This window comes from Papilio machaon, chromosome 21 (assembly GCF_912999745.1).
Source record: "Papilio machaon chromosome 21, ilPapMach1.1, whole genome shotgun sequence".
Taxonomy (NCBI): domain Eukaryota; kingdom Metazoa; phylum Arthropoda; class Insecta; order Lepidoptera; family Papilionidae; genus Papilio; species Papilio machaon.
In genome coordinates, this window is record NC_060006.1 from 3,863,356 (window position 1) to 3,884,743 (window position 21,388).

The 21,388-nt window shown below is 35.6% G+C and overlaps 2 protein-coding genes across 2 annotated transcripts; one reads left to right on the forward strand and one right to left on the reverse strand.

The window, feature by feature from the left end:
* Nucleotides 1-2,838: 2,838 nt before the first annotated feature.
* Nucleotides 2,839-18,996, reverse strand: LOC106721080 (histone-lysine N-methyltransferase SETD1). The gene is made up of 30 exons (XM_045683349.1): nt 18,772-18,996; nt 18,379-18,615; nt 17,680-17,929; nt 16,672-16,857; nt 15,991-16,139; nt 15,256-15,588; nt 14,805-14,904; nt 14,135-14,221; nt 13,280-13,410; nt 12,982-13,133; nt 12,709-12,848; nt 12,211-12,435; nt 11,904-12,054; nt 11,504-11,640; nt 10,987-11,187; nt 10,399-10,608; nt 9,912-10,027; nt 9,349-9,466; nt 9,149-9,230; nt 8,734-8,894; nt 7,121-7,239; nt 6,768-7,011; nt 6,229-6,406; nt 5,661-5,781; nt 5,182-5,482; nt 4,485-4,659; nt 4,230-4,336; nt 3,943-4,137; nt 2,979-3,152; nt 2,839-2,942 (listed from the first exon to the last, which is right to left on the reverse strand). The coding sequence occupies exons 2-29, from the start codon at nt 18,612-18,614 to the stop codon at nt 2,979-2,981; spliced, it is 4,779 nt and encodes a 1,592-aa protein (XP_045539305.1). The 5' UTR covers nt 18,615; nt 18,772-18,996; the 3' UTR covers nt 2,839-2,942.
* Nucleotides 18,997-19,545: 549 nt separating this feature from the next.
* Nucleotides 19,546-21,124, forward strand: LOC106721476 (cytochrome b-c1 complex subunit 6, mitochondrial). Its single transcript, XM_014516418.2, has 3 exons — nt 19,546-19,623; nt 19,727-19,812; nt 20,874-21,124. Exons 2-3 carry the CDS (start codon nt 19,732-19,734, stop codon nt 21,045-21,047), a joined length of 255 nt encoding a protein of 84 aa, XP_014371904.2. The 5' UTR covers nt 19,546-19,623; nt 19,727-19,731; the 3' UTR covers nt 21,048-21,124.
* The last annotated feature ends 264 nt before the right edge of the window (nt 21,125-21,388 follow it).

Here is a 21,388-nt window from a genome sequence, read left to right on the forward strand (position 1 = left end):
TTATATCACGTTCTAAGTAAACTCCTTAACAATAGATAAACAACAATTTACGTTAAAAATCGTAAACTCAAAATATTTTTGCTAAAAAAACCTTCTCACATAACTCTATACGCTTTTGACTTTACTTTTAAGAAAAAAAAAACTTTGTAGGTTATGTTTTCTTCCAAACACTGTTGTATCTGTCATCTATACAGTTTTTATTGGAAGTCTATATTAAATATTTAGGCCCTAATGAAAAACAGTCTGATAAATCATTGCATATTCTTTATAGTTGGTTGGTGTATAATAATAAAACAAAAAAAAATCTTAGAATCGTTTATTTACAATCTTATTACATTTTACATTTCATTAGGTGAAGATCATAGTCGGGTCTTATTAATTTAATATCCCATCACAGGGTATCTCTCACAGAGATTCAACTATTGAAAATGTAGACAGGACACTGAAATTACAGACAGGACATTCCGATATCAAATATTGCCATGTACTTTACAACATGTACTAAAATCTGACAAGCAGAACTATATTTTTTTAATATTCACAAAGAGATAAATGTACAAGAAATTATACAGCAAGTTATTTCCGATGTTACCGTTTACACTACCGAAACATTAACAGAAACATATCGTTATCCCTTTCATTTTCCTTGAAAACAACTGAGACTTCAACATGTTTTCAATAGTTTCCACAACTTAAGATTATTGTGAATTTCGATTGTCATAACACTTGTATTGAAACATTATTATCTCTATTTCTAACAACAAAAGGAATGGATTTTTCCCGTTGGGCCGTTCGACTACATAGAATCAATCGGTCCAATAGGGATTTTCCCATTGGGTCGATTGTTCGATTCAATCGGCCCAACTCTATTAATACATAGGGATAAGTATGTTTTTATACAAGTTTTAAAGCAGTGAAAACACACTTACCTAGTAAAGTATCTTAGATTCAGTCAAGTTTATACAACATTTGATTACATTTCAAGAACTGATTTAGTCAAATTACACTGGGATTTCAACATACTAGATAAGTTTCATACACACAGACAGGCAAATACATTTTTTTCAATACATAAAAAAATGTTACAAATTTATATTAAATATACATTCGTCAGATACAAATCTCTTAATATGAAGATCATGTTGACATAGTCTCCAGTAGACAAGCCGTCTAAACCGCACTCAAAGTGTCCACTTAAGATATCACTTAGGTTTAACCATTAAATGATTGAACGCGGCAATCAATCATTACTTTGTTATATAAATATGCAAAGTTTATAAAAAAACATTCATCAAAACATTGCAATACGGACTCTTCCAAGCGAAATACCACAAAATTCAATAACTAAATACAACCTTACCTCTTTTGAGATTACGTTATATTAACGTACAATTACTGCAGTAATACGTAATAGTCTCAAGTGTCACTGCAGTGTAACTCTACGTTAATAATCTTTGTCAATATAGTCCGACAACTTTATCTGACCCGGTGTTTATAAGTCAAACTAAATTGTACAGTTCACTAGCGCCCTCCTGACAATAATAAAAGTTTCACAAGATCTTACATTTTTTACATATATTCTGACAGAAGTAAATACGATTGCAGCGCCTCTTACCAGCTCAGATATACTTGTTTGACTATAGTTGGACAAAGATATCTGGTCCGATGAGACAGTCGCTACTGTTGCAAAATTCCGTGCTAAAACATATAAAACTTACATGGGTATATGAATTGAAAATATCATAAAAGAAAAACATGACAAGACAGATAAAATAAGACATTAATCATGTGACAGTTTTTTGATATTGACAGAAGCGAACTATTTTAATTTAGTGTCACTTATGACTACCGGGTCAGATAAATTTGTCAGTCTATAGGTCAGTTATTTGAATGTCTTCCTTTATAGCATACTAGCTTTTACCCGCGACTCCGTCCGCGCGGAATAAAAATAGAAAACGGGGTAAAAATGATCCTATATCCGTTTCCTGGTTCTAAGCTACCTGCCCACCAATTTTCAGTCAAATCGAGTCAGCCGTTCTTGAGTTATAAATAGTGTAACTAACACGACTTTCTTTTATATATATAGATAATAATACATTTTGGTCTATACATTTTTAATTTACATATGACAGAAGATTTACTCAACATATCCATATTTGTATAGTACTAGTCAAGAAACTGTATGGATGAATTTAGCTGCAATCATTTAACAAAATGAGTGAGACCGATACATAAACGCAACAATAAGTGTGAAATAAACATATTCCTTACCAATTTCAGACAAAAAAAGATTCACGATGTGTACTATAAAATATTTCAAATTAGACAGTAATTTTTAACACCATTTGTAAATGTCCATTATCTAGTTACAATCTGAATAGACTTAATTTCAGCATTATTTTATATATAACATAAATCTTGAGCCATCCAGTGACTTTCTTATATTAAATTCGGATCCAAAGTGACTTAATGACATATTGACAAATATAGTCACTACCTTCCACCACCATTTGCTTTTATAACTATTTTTTTTTACATTGTGCTTTCATTTTACCAACTTCAAACAAATGGTGCTGATAAAAATCTCACTGAGTCAATGTTTCCCAACCAAAAAAAAAAACTCCGATTTTTTTTTAATTTCCGGCGAATTGTTAAAATACCTTCCTTTAGCCTTTCCAAAAAAGGATAAATTATTAACGAATTGGTTTTGTTTTTTTGTCTTAGTTTCAAATAAATTAAATAGTCTAGAATAATTCTCTAAAAAAAAAGCGTATTAATACATTTCAATTTGAAAAATTATAACTAAAGTTTTAAAAACAATGACCCAAACGATCCTGTCCATAGTGTCCAAAATAAAAAGTTGGAGAAGCACTGACATATGTAATTTCCTGCACTGTCTCATCTCCTGTCCTATTTGTCTCATCCCCTGTGCGGGGCGTGGCGAAGGTTGTGGCGAAGGTTGTGGGGAGGGGCGTGGTTTAGTTGAGGAAGCCCCTGCACTGTGGCGCTCCACACAGACAGGGTATCTTCTCGTCTTCTAGAGGGAACTTGTAGTCGTATGTGATCTCCTCGTCTACTCCTATCGGCTGCTTCGAGTATATCACGATTTTCTTTTGAGACTCTATCGTTATTATCTTTGCGTAGCAATTTGGCTGAAAAAAAGTCATCATTTAATAAATATTGAAATAGAATCAATTGTTTGATTTTTTGGACTTTTTCTTACATAACATTATTGTAAATAGAAAAATGAAAAAAGAAAAGTGTGCTAATTAGCATATATATATCAATGTGATAATAAAATTAAGTTGAGAGGCGCTGCTATCGCGATTGGTTTTATCAGAATATATAAAAACTATTTAGACGTAGAAAATTTTATAAAAGAAAAACAAAATTAGACGTTGACAGGTGAGCGTTAGTAAGCTGTTATAATTTAGTTTAATTTATGCCCACCGGTTAAAACAACCTTGTCAATTTATATGCAAGTTTTACATATTTTCTGACAGAACTAATCAATCAGAAATACTAGTTTGACTGTATGTAACATCAGTTGCACGAATTGTCCGGCTCGCTGGTGCAATACCACGACCACACAGAAGACAGGCGTCAAGTGGAAGTAATTCCGCGTGCAGTCTGATGAGTGTGGTACCGGAGGCCTCATTTTAGTTCTCTTTCCCTTCCCACCCTTTGCTTATAAGGAAAGGATGGGAAGGGGAGGTGGATTTGATGGAGGAGGAGCTGCATAGGAAGGTTAAATATTCTCTTTTTGAGCGTCTCCTCCTTCGTCGATTGAGGGTAAGCAACGCATCCGCAATTGCGAATGTCTATGGGCAGCGGTCGCTTCGCCATTTCGGCGAATTCCTGCGGCCACATGCTCGTTTGCCACCTTGTAATATAAAAAAATGTATGTGTGCGTATGTGTTTGTATGTATGTGTATGACTCACGTTGCAGCTGTGATTGATGAAGCGGGCGAGGTTGCCGCACTTGGTAGCATCTATGATGGTGTCGAGATCTATCCGGAAGAGATAGGAGCTGCCGATGCCTGTGGCCTCGTACTGAGCCTCGCGCACATCCGCAACTATCGGCCGGATCATCTGACCAACGTACTCTATCACCATCTCGTCCGCAGCTATCGGCTCCTAAACGCAAATAAAAACAACATTATAATCTCTATTTACTATTTTTATAGCAACATTAAGCGAATAAATTATAATACAAGGTAAATGAATACCTGTGCGAAAAGACCCCAGTCGTGTATACCGGATTTGGCAAACTTCAGCTGCTTCTTTCTGAACTTCAACTGATTGAACTTGAGCAAGTCGGAGTCAGTGTCCGTACCTGCAAGTAGTAAACATTAACCCGATCAGTTTCTATGAAATTAACGTTTGCACACTTCTTACAAATCAAATTGACTATGTAGTTTGTATGTGCAAGAGTAAATCTCTGCCTTCCTCTCTTGGTTAGGGGCGTGAAGTTACTGTCATACCGAATGCGGTGAGCAGCCTGCGCTGGTTGGAGCGAGCTTCACGAGAGAGCTGCATCTTGCTGGGACGCTTGTCATCTCCAGCAGCTCCACGTCCATGGTGATACTTGTATTTGGCCTTCAGCCGCGCCTCCATCTTGTAGTAACCCTCAGTACGCGCTGCACCGCTAGAGTGGCCCTGCACAATAACACAAAATAATATTTGTCTGTCCGTCAGCAAGTCCGCGTTCGAAACGGCTTGATAGATTTTGACAGGACTTTTATTGAAAGCTGAATTGCGCGAGAGTAATATAGACTTGTTTTTTTTAAATATATTTTGCAACCCAAGCAAATATGAGGATGAAATCATACATACTAAATAATGGTATAAAAAGAGTCTATTAGTTGTAATATTTTTAATGAAATTAGGTATCTATTCTATCAAGAAAAAGGAAACATGTGACCTTTCATTCTGTTTATAATCTTACTCAATGTGAAAGTTTACATGGATGGATGGATGGATGGATGTTTGTTAAAAGGTATCTTCAAAACGGTTCAACGGATCTCTATGAAATTCGGCATAGATATAGAGCACATTCATATTTTTAATTCTACGCGGACGGAATCGCGGGCGACAGCTATCTTTTCCGAACTATATTAACAATAGATACAGTTAGTTGCGTACTTTCAGTTTACACGTGCAGATGTCGCTGTGAGTTACCTGTAGGTCTTCATACATGTTGGGTTGACGCTTGTACTTCTTGCGTGGTGGTGGGGCATAGACTACATCGGTGGGGGGATGATCGACCCAATGTGTGTCATTGAGCCAGTATCCGTGTGCATCCTCCGCCAGTAACGCCTCGTACGCTCGTCGCAGCAGACGTACATCCTCACGGTCCACACCTCGAGTCAGGAACTCGTACATAACTTGCATCTCCGCCATCATGTCTCGCGCCGGGAATGTCACACCCCGAGATACTGCTTCAGGACTTGATGCACCACTTTCCACCGTCTCGTGTAGTCTGTTAACAGAGATAATTGTTAAGTGGTTACTAAGGAAGTCTATTAGTGTAGATTTAGTATGAGAACTACACTGAGGGACTGTTAAATCGTTGGTTTCTGAGACCAAAATCTTTGTATAAAACATATTTCAGTCTCAGAAACCTACGATTAGTAAGTCAATATTCAGTGTGTACTGACTTGTTTTGTATCTCTGCCAACTTCTTGGTCTCGTGTTTGCGTTTGTACGGTCTCTTCTCTTTCTTGGGCTTGATTTCTTCCTGTTGCGTGTCACTCTTCGGTTCCGCCATCCATGTGTACCCTGAACATGCATAAAAAATTATTAAAAACTTCAATTTGCAAGTGGCATTTTTGTTTCCTACGAACGTCTGCGATAGTATTGATGACGGCAGGATATTCTTTCTTTTTGTAAATAAAGAGGGCTAATAAAAGTTAGACATTTAATAAAAAGAAGTCAGTGACACGCGTAGACATCCCCAACATAAGAAAAACCGGATATCTCTATACATAGACAGGCTATAAGTCGTGATATTTTGTGTCTATTTGAATTTGACCATTTTGTTTAGTAGCGGTTGCGTGGATTCCAGCTAATAATAGACATGGAAACGTCAGTAACATCAACATTCGCGTAGTCGGAACACAGCAAGAGCTGTCATTTCCAAACCTATCCATTTATAGAGATCATCTGAATCGCAGTATATTTTGAATGTCCGCTCTATATATATTTGTACAAGTGTTGGATGCTGACCGTGGTCGTGGTGCAGATGGTTAGAGAGTCGTGTGGGTGTTGTGGGAGTGGTGGGTGTGGCTGGCTGCAGGTCAGGAGGTGGTCGGCAGTAGGAGTGGTCGAGTGCCACTTGTGATGCCTGCGACGCTTGTGACGCCTGCGACTGCGGCGATGACGTCTCTGACAAAGCGCAGCTTGTCTGCACACACATATATATTAAAAATAGATATATTAAATTTTTCTTAAATTCTAGTTAATTGTGAGATCTATTAGGCCTATACAATAAATAAAATTAGAATGTCTGTATGTAATATAGGAAAGAAAATTGCAAATTTCTCGAACATGATCCAATTTTTAAAATTTTTGTGTGTCTGTCTATCCACAAATCCGCGTTTATTCCGGGTAATCTCAGAAACGGATGGACAGATTTAAACGGGACTTTAACTGAGAGGTATAATATATATAATTTTTATATGATATAAACATTTTTTAAAATTCTGCGCAGACCAAGTCGCGGGCGACAGCTAGTAAACTAATATATTAGATATATATAGACTTACATCTTTAACACCATTGAGACCGATGCCAGATTCCGTGTAACTATGTTCATCACTAACGGACACCACTCTTCGTCTCTTATCTTCTTTCTTCTTCTGCTTCTTCTCCTTCTTCCGCCGGATCTCCAGCGGTTCCTCGTCTGAAGTGATCTCTCCCTCTTCCACGTCTGCCTTTTTACTTTTCTCAGGTGATTTCAAATGATTCTTGATTGGACTACTTCTTTCTTCTGCCATACTGTCTAATTTACTGTGAAAATAAAATAGACATTTAAATAAGGATAGGATTTAAATAAGGTGATATAAATAGAAATTTTATATGTATCTTTATATGATCAAAATATTTTCAATATATATACCCATCATCAGGCGGTTTGTCTGGCTGTGGCCTCGTGTCGCCTTCCAACTTTCTCCTCTGTTCTTCTAGGAACTCCCTTTCTATCTGTTCCATATATTCTGTATTTCTTCTTCTTCTTTCCTATTAAAAGAATATTTATTTACTTTAAAGGAACCACATAAAAGGAAATATTTCTGGAAAATGTCTAACTTATTTCACTTTTTTCTCCTTTCCAACATCTTCCTTAAGATAATGTATTCGCAGTACACTTGTACTTAAGCTCTTGTAGTAATATTAGGTCCTTACATATGAAATTGGCGTTTTGTATGGGAGGAACAAAAAGTCGAATATTTTTTTATATAATATATTTAATTAATCAAAGTATGAACCATTATTTTCTATGCACTTTTGCCATCTCATAGGTAGTTCATTGATCCCTTTACTAAAAAAACCAGTCGGACGGGAATCAATAAAATCTTTGAAGGCGATTTGGACTGCCCCATCGGAGTTGAATTTTTTCCCTTGCAAGAAGTTATCCAAATTTCGAAAAAAATGGTAATCTGTTGGAGCAAGGTCCGGGGAGTACGGAGGATGTCTTAGACTTTCCAATTGAAGCTCTTCTAATTTAGTAGCCGTCTGTTGCGCAGTGTGTGGTCTAGCGTTGTCGTGAAGCAGCAGTGGCGTGGAGCGATTGACCAGCCTAGGTTGTTTAGCCGCTAGCTTTTCCATCATGGTTTGCAATTGCTGACAATAGACATCAGCCGTAATAGTCTGGCCAGATTTGAGAAAACTGTAATGAACAATACCGGCACTAGTCCACCAAACGCTTACAAGTAACTTTTTTGGGGTTAATTTTCGCTTGGGGCAGGATTTGGCTGGCTGGCCAGGATCCAACCATTGCGCTGAGCGCTTCCGATTATCGTAAAGAACCCATTTTTCATCACAGGTAATGATTCGGTTTAAAATACCTTCATTATTGTGCCGGTTTAGTAATGTAACGCAACAGGCGACGCGCGTTTGCCGGTTTGCTTCAGTCAATTCGTGAGGTACCCACCTTTCAAGCTTTTTAATCTTCCCAATTTGCTTCAAGTGAATTAAAACAGTTTTATCACTAACATCGCAGCCTGCAGCTAACTCGGACGTGGTTTGCGATGGATCCGCTTCCACAATAGCCTTCAACTCTTCATTATCAACTTGAGTCTCAGGCCGTCCACGGGGCTTGTTCTGCAGATCGAAATTTCCAGAACGAAAACGTTGGAACCAAAAACGAACTGTGTTTTCTTTTGCAACACGACCGCCATACACATCATTCACCCTTCGAGTCGTTTCCGCAGCACTAGTGCCACGGCGGAACTCGTACTCGTAAATAATGCGATATTTTAAGTTTTCCATTTTGTAAAATGAGTGACGCAAACAGAAAAAAACAGAAGAAAAAAAACAAATGAATGACGGTCATCGAACCACAAATACATGAGTCTATAGCTGTACAAATTTGAATTTGGAATTCCTTACCAAAGAGGAGAAATTCGTGATTAAAGTGGCCAGTACGAAAAACGCCAATTTCATATGTAAGGACCTAATATTTAAGGGTAACATAATTGACCACCTAACGACATATAATTCTAGTATATTTACCTGGTATTCTCTCTCCTCTTCCGAGTCGGAGTAGACCCGATCGAGGAGCAAGTCTCGAGGTTCCTCCTCCGGAGACAGTATTGGTGAGCCGAGCCGCTCCGAACTAGGCGCTATCTCCTCGCCCGCCTCGTCCATCTCCACTGGTGGTATTGGAGTTTTTTCTGGAAATAATTATTGAATATAGATTAATTCTTTATGCATACATAATCATAAAAAATAGGTTTACTTAATTTTTTTTATTCATAGGTAAGTATTTGGTCCTTCTTTGATAGAAAAATTAAATAAATGCATTGATTATTCGGAGATAGAAGAAATTTTAAATTTGAACAAATAAACTTTTAATTATAGAACACTTAAGTTCCTTAAATAGAAATTAATTTAACTCCTGGATACTAATATTTTGTATACAACTCACCTCTTCTACTTTGTTCTTCTTCACTGTCCGATGACGAGTAGACCCTTCTGAGCCTTTCCTTATTATTAGCCACAACCTTAAACTGCAAATAAAAAATATTCATAATTTTTTTTTGTACATCCAGCAATAGTTTCTCCTGTCTAGTTCAATTACAAATAGACAATATTTCTAATTTAACGTGACATAGACATAACAAATACCTGAGACTCATCAAGTTCGGAGTCATCATCGGAGTCAGAGTAGATGCGAGGCGCAGCGCCTTTACCCGCCGACACAGAGTCTGATGATGACGACCGGGATGATGATGATGAAGATGACCTGCACACAAAATGGAAAACGTATATATAACATTACCGAAACATTTGTATAAAATATAAAAAAATAATAATAAGAGATGACCATGTTTATGTACGATTATTTCAACTATGGAAACTGATTACAGGTTTAGGTGCGGTTTCACTAAACGCAACATTCGTTATATAAACGACAGCAGCACAGGGTAACTGCACGTGCTGCAGCAGCAGACAGCACTTGCAATATTAATTTGTCTGACACCGATTCTGATATTTCACTATGCTGTCTGTCGCATCCAATGAAATCGCACCTTTAGGTATCATTTCGTCTATGCCTTTATATGTTGTTTCCCATATATTACAAATGTCATGATCTTTGTATATTGCTGTCACTGTTATTCTTAAAGAGAATGAAAGGGATGACAATATTGTAATAAAGACGTTACACTGGATATTCAAGGCATACAAACCTGGAAGAACTGCTGGACTGTCGTCTTCTGTTGGTGGATAGATAAGACCCTGTCGTCCTACTCCTCGGACTGGTTGGCACTTCCTTCTCCTCGTCAGAATTCTGCACCATTTCTTCCTGGAAATATTTAACATATATATTACGTACTTATAAATAGAATTTTCTATATTAAATCTAGGAGGCAAACCTTCGAAAAAAGATACGATGAAATTGTTAAAATAACAGAATATTGAAGCCTCAAACTTGATATAACAGTGCTTGACGCCTCACATAGTCAAATTTACTGCCACATCAGAAGCGATTACAACTAAAAACATGTCTAATTACAAAATTACATAAATACAGACTAAAAATAAAGCATCTTATGTGTTTGTGATTATAATTCCTTAACTGCACACAGAAACGGTAAATGACCACTAAGAATCTCCTAAGAGCGGATTGAGAGTGAGAAATCTACTCTAAGAATCACTAATAAATTTTAACTTTACCTGATCACTAAGACGTTTGGAAGAATCTTCATCCATAACAACGGGAGAAGGTATTTTCCTCTTACGTCTGAAGCTCGGCATCTTAGGTATAGTGGCGCGGAGACCTAGGCCAATACCGACCCCATACCCACCTAGTTCTAGACCTAGGTCTCTAGACTCCATAATAGACTTAATAGAGTCCACTGTTTCTTCTTTCTTATTAGAAATATCCTGTTGAGAAAACACCATTTTTATTTCAATTGAGAGCCAAATAAATATTACATTGTTACAATTTTTTATTGCATTTGTACAAGTTTTAGACCTGTTACCCATCCCACCTTTTTGTTATAAGAGAGGTTGATTTGGCGAAGAAGGGGCGGATCAATTAAAGGTAATTCGCTAATTTAGCGAATTCAAGTGGCCGTTTGTTAGTTTCCCCTTTGGCTATTAAAAAAACTTCATACAATCGGGAATCTTTATTTCCCATTTCGACTAACAACCAAATATACATATGCAAAGTTAACCTTTATAGCAACAATATTCAATCCTAAGTGGGTTATAAATTTAATTCTTTAACTATGTATAAAATCGCGTAAGCGCTTTTTTTACCTGTAACGGTTGCCCCGTATCCTCCTTTGTCTTGGGTGCTCGCACTTTCCTGCTCTGCTCGTCCCACCATACTTCGAAACTCTTGAACGCTGTACTTTCAATCATCTTCTTGTTGAAATCCTTCTTCAGTATTTGCTTTAATTCCGTCGTAACGCGGTCTATCACCCTGTTTATTGTCAAGAAGTAAGGGTTGTCTAGCTCCTGGAAATAAGGGTGAAAAATTTATATGGAAACTTGTATCTCATATACGTCACATCTTTTGTCCCTTTCCCGCAACGAGGTGTCCTAATAAAGTCAATATTTTTTACTAATATTATAAATGCGAAAGTTAAAATGGATGGATGGATGGAAGTTTCTTACAATACATCTCCAAAACGGTTCATCGGGCTCAATGAAATTTAGCATAGATGTAGAACATAATCTGAATCAGGTTACTAATTAAGTTTTTTTTTTATTTCTAAAGCATATTACATTTAATAAGTTATTAAATAATTGATTGTTAAAAGTTTTAGTGTACCTGTGCGTGTTGCGCTGGCTGGGGGTAGGCGTGGTGCGGGTAGTGGTGCGGCATTACTGGTGCGGGGTAGCCGCCCCCGTACGCCAGCGCCATCTCCGCCCCCGGCCCCGCCCCCGCGTACGCCGGCGGAGGGTACGCTGTATTACAAGTCACATTAATTTATGTTACTTTCATATCCCATTAAGACTAGAAAAAAATAAAAGGCAACAAAGATAGTTTTCGTGGCAAGTACTTGGCCAAGAAAAAAGACATTTGTCGGAGGCTCATATATTATGTCATAAAGAAGTAACCCAAATTAAGGATAACTTGGCTTTTTGCTGTTGATAATAGAAAACTCGTCAGGGCAATTTGAGACAAAATTAATATAAATTTCAAATATCATAACAACTGTATGTGGTACCTGTAGGTGGCCACATATGCTGGTAGTAGTGCGGGTGCGCGTGCGCATGCGGGTGTGGCTGCGCCGCGTGCGGGTGCGGATAGAAGTACCCCTCCGCAGGCACCTGCTCCTCAATCTTGGCCTCCGTCGATGACAGAGACGACAGCGACATCTTGAAGATGAACATTAAATTATATTTTGTTACGAACAGTACAATAATATTACACATTTTTAGATATATTTTTAATCTAAAAAGGTTTTGCGAACATTTGGGAAGTTCAAGACCTAAGAATTGTGTATACTCATATTAATGAACAGGAACTAATACCTGGTCATCATCAAGGTTATCTCTATCTTTATCGGAGGCGTGTGCGGAGGCGGAGGCGGAAGGTGCGGCTGAGGCGGAGGCGGAGGCGGAGGCGGGCGCGTGCGCAGGGGAGCGGCGCCGCTCCTCACCCGTCAGCAGCTCGTCCTCAGACGACGATATATCCGAACCCAATTTATCTCCCGTCTCCACGCTTAGTAACTTCTTACGTTCTTCTTCTTTAATTCTCTGAAAAATATATTAGTTGTAGACAAATTCAATGTCATTATAAAGAAACTATCATAAATTTCACCTTTTTGTCTCATTAGACTACTAACTTGAAGTCGATAAAATATGCACCGTTCAGAAATTTTTTGTTACGAAACACCATAAACCATAAATTTTTTTTTTCTCCCAATTGTATTAGTAATCGCCTAGGAGTATTAAAAAGTAGAAGATAGATATTTCAAAAATCAGTCTGGCCCTAAGTTTGAGAACTAAAGACAATGTAATTCAACTGACCCTTTCAATAGTGTCCTGTAGACACTCGAGATAGTAGTCTCTGGTTAGGAAGGGCGAGGGTGTGGTCGACAAAGGTTCCGGGTTTACATCCTTCTTAGAGTTCAATGATAATATACTCTCTCTGTCTTCACTCTCCGATCCTGTAGATAAAAATAACACATTTGGTATATGGAAACTTGACAAAAGCTCGTCTGGACGGGGGCATTGCTACGCCCACAGAAAAATAATATTTCACTCTCTTTCCCGCTCAATCGTCTTTTACAAACGTGTTACCTTCATCATCAGATGGTGGTTGGTTCATGTCCAGGTCCGGTATTTTGACGGGCAGACGCTCGTCGTCCTCTTCCTCCGAGGATATGCCGAGCGCGAGGAACGGAGGCGCCAGCCCGCCGCCTGCGCTGGCACCGGAGAGCAACATCGCGATCCTAACAGACAGGACATGTTAGACCACATTTCCACTAAACGACTGGCCAAAAATGGGTCTTAAATCATCTCAAAAGTTTGAATTTCATTTAATAACGATAAGAACATTTCAATTGTTAAAATAAATAAATTACTTCAAAAAACATACCTGGTGTCAAGATCAACATTTTTCGGCTCCTCAGCGGGTGGGGGTGGTTTTGGTTCAGGCGCCCCTTCGCTGCCCACCCCCGGGGGCGGGGGCTCCACATTTTCTATACTCTTTGGCTCCACTGGCAATTCCTTCACATATGTCAAAAATAATTAAGATCTTCTAAATACAATTATTAATGTAAAAAAGAACAAAGACATGCAAACATCACTACCAACTACAAATACTTCAATATTGGCTGTCTTCATTACTAATATAATTTCTTCATTTAAATAATTCTAAAATTATATTATTCTACAATTTTAATTTCCCTCGTCATATCCTAAACAATACACGATTGTAACTTCGTTGACAAAATCTAGAATATTCTAAACAATAACCTAAGTAAAAAAAATATGATTTTATAAAATGATAATGAATGTTAGTAAACATTTAATTCATGCAATTAGTGATGACGCATGCAGTGTTAAATATATGAAATGATATATACAATCTACTACAACACCAATTTAAATTTATCAAATTGTACCCATTAAATTCTTTATAAAAATTGATAAATGTCAGTTAAGAAAGTTATATAAAACTAGCTTTTGACCGCGACTCTGTCTGCGCGGAATTTAAAAAAAACTTAATAAGTAGCCTATGTGTTCTTTCAGACTACGTTTTACATCTGTGCCAAATTTCATCAAGATCCGTTCAGCTGTTCCGAAAATACCTTCAATCAAACATCCATCCATCCATCTAAACATTCGCATTTATAATATTAGTAATATTACTACTAGCGGTTAAGATGTTCAAGTCATTATTAAATTTAAAATAGGTACAATTTGGATATACTTCGTGTACAAAGCAGACCTTTTCCTTAGTCTTCTTGGGCTTGGTTTCCGGGGAGCGCTTGCCGGTCGCTGTGGGCGTCGCCCACGACTCCGACCGCCTCTCCGACTTTAGTCACAATACACGTCGTCAGCCATAGACAAAATGCCGGGAAATAACTATGGTATATACGGACCATAGACAACGGTATTAACAGCTGTCGAACTACGTAAGGACTGACAGTTTGACAGCTCTCATAGATAATGCGTAAACTATGGTGTGGATATCTTAGCATAAGTACGTAATGATATCAAAATAGTTTGTTGAATGAATTAATGAATTGATGTTTAGCCACACAAAAATAGAATATATTAATGTTTTATATGCAGTAATAAGTGATTTGAGAAATATTTATATACAAGTATACACGAACATGCATGTCGTTTAATGGAACTCGTACAAAAAAGTCACGATATACGAAAAAAGGACCAAAATTCGATTTTTTCTTTTAATTTCATAACTTTTTTCATAATAATACCCTATTTATTATTGTACGATTGGTAGAATTATTAAAAGTGCAAAACGTTATGATTTGCGTGTTGTAGCGTAATATACAAGGCATTGAATCACAAGTCAAAATAACATGTGATGTATGTGATCATCATAGCATGTACATTGGTGATGGAAGTGATGAATGGAGATGATGACTCACGTGTGGTGTGTGATGATGTGAGGGGTGGTGGGGATGTCTCCAATCCCACCACATACTGCTCGCGCCCGGCGCGGGACTCGCTCCGTAGCCATACGCGTAGCTGAAAGGTAAAAATATAGTATAAAAATTATTAAATTAATTAAAAAAAAAAAACAATTAAATTGTACCGTATAAAAATAGTTAATTAATACACAGAAAATTTAATCAATGGCCGTGACTAATACCATGAAAATTAGAAATTAATCATTGTTTGCGCATGCACAATGATTTCTGCGAATCATTTATAAAAAACACTGATGATATCTTATTTTATATTAACATAAAAACTTTACGTACTTTTCGGTTGTATTCAGAGTCCGGGAATGACCGCTTAGAAACAACAATCATCATAAAAACATTATGTGTAATAGTAAAAAAAAAAACAATAAATAATTATAGAGAATTGACATACCTTTGTTGATGGTAGTAGGGGTCATAGGGTAATGGTCCAGTGGGTGTGTAAGGCACTTCTGTGGGCATTGCTGGCGGCATGGCGGGTGGGTGGCTGACGTGCGGTGCGGTGTGCGGTGCGGCGTGCGGTGCGGCGTGCGGCGCGGCGTGCGGTGCGACGTGCGGCGCAGCGTGCGGTGCGGTGTGCGGTGCGGTGTGCGGTGCGGTGTGCGATGCGGCGTGGCTCGACGTCTGCGCTGGCGTGTGTGCGGAGGCGTGTCCAGAGCTGTGACTCGGTGCCGCGTACGCTGTATCATTGTTGTCGCTCGTACTTCGCGCGTATCGCTCTCTATGCCTGGTCGTACATAAAAAACAGAAATAATACTTTAACGGGTTGTATCTTCAAGTTAAATATTTTATAACAAGTAACGGCCAAGTTAGAAAAATCATTGTTTTCATATTTTATTTAAATTTTATTGTTTATAATTTGTTAAATGTTACCTTGCTTTCCTTTTACATTTCCTCTTGCATCGTCGGCTTGCACAATTAAATAAAATTTTAAACACAATTTATAAATTGATATTTTCCATGCTGTTTTGTATAACATGATCATAAACTATACAAATAATGTTAGTATTTGATTGTCCTCAATAATATTTCATACATAACTTTGTAACTACACTCAAAACATTTGAAATAAATGTAATGTAATGTAATGTAAATCTCACTTACATATTACCATAAACAATGTACTCACCGTTCTTTATCTCTATCTCTGTCTCTATCACCATCTCTATCTCTGTCCCGCTCACTGCGGCTGCGGTGTCTATGTCTGTACTCTCGCTCCTCGTCAGACCAGCGTGTGTTGCTGTCACTGTGGTCCTCCTTGTAACGGGAGTATACCTCCTGGTGATGATGATTAATGATATTATTAGTAGAATAAAATTAGTAAACATGAATTGTTTAAGAACAACTACCATACTATCTGTTTTTCTTTCTTTAGGAATGAACAGTGATCTAAAATTTTTAATATTGGAGGTTTTAATTCAATTTTTTAGCCATATACATAAAATATTCAACAAACATTTCCTTAAATTTAACTTTATTTAATTTAACTTACTTTTATTTTAAATTTTAAATAATTTTATGATCCCGCAGTCAAATTATTTTAAATAGTTTTGTGAACAGAATATTTTGGATGCATCACTGATCACTAAATTTTATCAACTATGCAAAAAAAAGTGTGAATTAGTCATAGTGTGACACTAGTGATCCTTGCGGTACTTAATGTTTCCAAATAATAACAGTTAAATTATGGTACATCTATGATTTAATTAAACATTTCTTTAGATAAATTGCATGTTAATATGCAGTGTGACAACCCTGGTTTATGACATTTATCCAATACTAAATGAAGGGAAAATTATGAAAGATGTACCTTATCAGCCAACTTAGTATCTTCAAGTCTTTTACTTAGCACCTCAGTCTTGGATAAGCGACCATCTTCCGGTATTAGCAGTTTTGAAGTTGACGATGCAACTGGCTGAGCTTTTCTGTCCATTGTCTTGTCCTCAAACATTTCCTGACATTTCTTGCCAAATGGATCATGAAATACCTCCAGCACCTATATAAATTTAAATGAAATTTATAACAGACGAAAATTACAAATAGGTCCTTAGAAACATAAAAAGGAAAAATCTATAATGTGGCTTAAAATGTGCAGTTGAACCTGGATAAGAAAAATATAAGGGACCGCAGTATTTTTTTTTATTTTAGAAATTTTTATCTAACCTGAGTTACTGTTAGGATTTGGTCAGCGCAGCGAATAACACACTTTAAACTAATTGAATAATGTTTATTATAAAACTAATATGTATTAATGTTACAACAGCATAAAAAATTCTTCAATAAAATTCTATCTCAAGAACATATTTTTGTCTCTTCTTTTTTTTCATATTTGAATATCAGAGAGAATACAAAAATATGTCATATTTAATAATATCTAGCTTACACAGCCAGTCTTACAATATAACAATCTTTTTGGACCTCCAAGAAGATCCTATTCACAACAGATTCCTCCCTCGGATCTGGACAATGACTCTCTTATAGATGGTTCTCACTTATCCAGCTTGACTGTATATAATTAAGTCTATCCTACCCATTCTAAGAAATTTTATAACAAATCACTATCCATTTTATAGTCCAGATTATTTAAATACTTAAGAAGGATGGTAATAAGAGCATCCAAAATGATGTGCAATTATGCATGGATGTATGAATGTAAAATTATCAGGAGAGACTTTTTCAACACTTGCTATGCTTATTAATAATAAATGATAGTTTAAACAAATAAGTAACCATAATGTTCTCTCATTTATTGATCTTTTTTATACTTAATGTTATATTGGTAATAATTTAAATAGATAATTTAATAAAGCATACATACCTGACCCATAACTGATTTTCCATTATATTTATCAATACATAATTTAGAATACTGCACATCTTGAAATACAATTCTTGCAAAACCTAAGTGTCTTTGAGTAGCGGGATGATAAAATATTGTCAATTCTTCATATGGTCCAACTTTATTCATCATATCTGACAAAAACGCCTTATCTATGTTGTCGTTTAAATTCCCTATTGTAATTTCTACTTGAGGAGGTACGCCTACATAATTTTTATCTATCTTAAACCTGAAATTAATGTTTTTATTTAAATTTCCCGCATCTTTCTAAATGTCATTTTATGGTTATGTTGGTAGCACTGTCTGTTAAAATACAATAAAAACAAAGAAAATTATAACCAAAATTGAAGAATTTTCTTTAATAATTGCTTTCAATTGCTATTTTATGGAACAAACATGATTTCGAGAAAGGTATTACGATCGAAGAAGTCGTAACATTACATATAATGAGCACATTTAAAGCAACTAGACATTTGACAACATGCAACAAGATTAAGCTTTTTTTGACCAATATTTAGCTATTATCATTAAAACTTTTATATTCACTTCATTATTTGAGTTATTTTGAGTGTTTTTATCCCTTAACAAAATATTAAGACCCTTGGCAAAACATGAATTTCTTATTTGTGTTTGACATAGTTTTACAGTAAGAGGAGAATCTGAAATGGAAAGAAATACCTAGGAATTGGTAAATCTGCTGATTCTATCTTATTCCATATCCTTGATAGTTGCGACCGGGGATCTCTGCATTGAACCGGAGGATAACTGGCATCTCCTGGCACACAACCATCATATCTGTACAATTTTGTTGCTCCTTTAACAAGGCACGGATCCATGAGCAATTTATAATTTTTAGGTGCTTTGTGAAGCACAGCATTATGACCTGGAGTTCTATGCTCCATTCCTCCATTCATTCTGAAACAAAAAATAAGTGTGAAATTTTATTAGTACATAACCTCACCAAATTACAACGAAATTTCTCTTCAGTTGCAAAATATTAGCTTAATGATTTTTGAAGCAAAAAATAATATAACCCATTGTATTGTTTTATGGATTAGTGATAAAACAAACCTGAAATATTTTTAAAACAATTTGTTAGAAAAATGAAATTTCTCTTCTTTTTAACGAATGATAATAATATGACGCAAATTCATCGTCTCCAATAATAAAACAAACTTTACTATTACAATGTACATACTAAAAAACAAAATATCACAAAGTTAACACGACAATATCGTAATAAAAAATATATTCCAACAGCAAGCACTCTCCATGGTGACGACCGCTCGAACTAAACTAAGCTATTCGAACACTAAGCAGTACTGACACGGAGTAATGTTTACTTGTATGATTATGTTTTCGGTAAATTCAAATTCATTTATATTTTTTCAATACTCAATTACATAAAAATAAAAATTATTCGCTTAAAAAAATTAAATACAAAAAAGAAGACTTCTATTTGACTACACAGAAGTGTTTGCCATAAAGTATCGTTTTTAGCAAGTTCAATTTCTTTTCAATAATTTGTGTACTTTATGAACTTAAACATTCTCTAAATATTGGCAAAACTGCCTACTGTCATTCTGAGGCAGACTACAGACTGTATAAGAAATATATAGTTCATTAACTATTATAGAGAATTTTTCTTTCAGGTTGTTAATAAATGGGTTTATTTTGATATAATTTTTCGCTTGTGTTACATTTGGTTAAAACCGCTTGTAGTTTAATTTCTTTCTTTCAACAAATTTACTGAAGTTATCAATTTCGCAAGTTCCTGAATTCTGCAGAAAGTACATTTTTTTAGTCTGTGACTCTTGAAGAAGATTATATATGTGGACATTGTCTAGATGTTTTTCTAGCTATAGATAATAGACATTGAAATATAGGAAATTTGCAGGGTTGGTTGTTGCATCATCGCTTAGGGTTAATTTCGTTAATTTTTATTGCAATAAATAAACTAGAAATCTAAATAAGTGCTATAACAAATCTCTAATACGTAATAATTGTTTTGAAATTAAAATTTCAGACATAATGACCGAGAAATTGGTTCCCGTGGTTAAAGCCGAGGAAGCAGAAGAGGAAGAATTAGTGGATCCTCAGCAGCAGCTCAGGGTATTATTATCATTTTTCAAAAACGAATTTATAAATTCTATAGAAACATCAATTTATTATTTATGGCATTTGCTTAACGATAACTATAATAACCTTATAGTGTAATAAATAATTGTCAACATAATAAAAAGGCACAAATTCAATATTTAAAACATCTCATTATTATTATTATGAGTGCAATTCCGACACATGTACAAAAATAAATTGTCATCACTCTAATGCCCATGAAAACAGATATGTTTTGAGGTAATGTAATTCGCAACCTAAAAATCTTGTAAGCTTCATTCGGGCAATAAGCTTTACATTATACTGAAATATTGAATGTTTAATTAATAAAATACAATCTTACCGTACCACATACTGTTCTGCATACATTTAGTATTCATGTTTAACTACCTCTGATGAAAATAGTTAAATACGACGAAATCTTCAATAATGATGTATTTTAGTCAGAAGGATTGATTTAAGTACATCTTTTTCATGTTATGTTTTAATAAAAAGGTAATCAAGGAATTCTTCAGGAAATATAAAGGAATTCTGTTAAATATAAGACTGAGTAAATTGAATATCTATATATATAAAAGAAAGTCGTGTTAGTTACACTATTTATATCTCAAGAACGGCTGAATCGATTTGACTGAAAATTGGTGGGCAGGTAGCTTAGAACCAGAAAACAGACATAGGATAATTTTTACCCCGTTTTCTATCTTTTATTCCGCGCGGACGGAGTCGCGGGTAAAAGCTAGTTTTATATAAAAACAAACAATTTATTTCTGCAATTATAAAGATAAGTAGGCATATGCTGCAGGTATGAGTGCTGCCTGTGAAATGTACTATGAAGATTCTCTTTTTTTTTGGATCTACTTTATTAACACAAATGTTTTTTGTCTTGTAGGATTCCAGCAAGACATGTATAAGAAATATTGAGGTTTTTCTTTTAATATTTTTTTTTAGTTATCTAGATTTGTTTGGTATTTAAAAGTATTTAGGTGGTAATTTTTGTGTATTTTTTTAAATATAATTAAAATAGAAGCACATCTAAACTGTATTGTGTGTTACAGGATATCTGCTCGCAAAAGCCAGACGCCCAGAACCTTTGGGCAAAATACCAAGAGTGTAATGACCGAGTTAACTCCCGATCAAAGACAACAGAGACATGTGAAGAAGAGTTGATTGACTACATTCATGTCCTCGACAAGTGTGTCAACAAAGACCTCTTCAAGAGGCTAAAGTAATTTATTGTTAAATGTACTGAGTTGCCAACAAACATATTTATTGTTTTACCATCTTGCAAATTATGTTGGCAGTAGTTTCCTGGTTTTTTTTTAAATAATTGTTAGATCAATTTAAATGTAGCATTTTTCTGTAAATAAATTATTAATTTTATCTGAAGTTTTATATCTTTTTATTTCAATATACTTAGACATTACATGTTAACAGAAAAGTACACGAGAATCTTTTATTGCAGCAAATACAAAATCTTGTTTAAAATAATACAATACAGTCGGAATGTTGAATCACAATTTTTATAAGACCACAAGTTAAAAACTCAACACAGACCTGAATAGATTTTAAA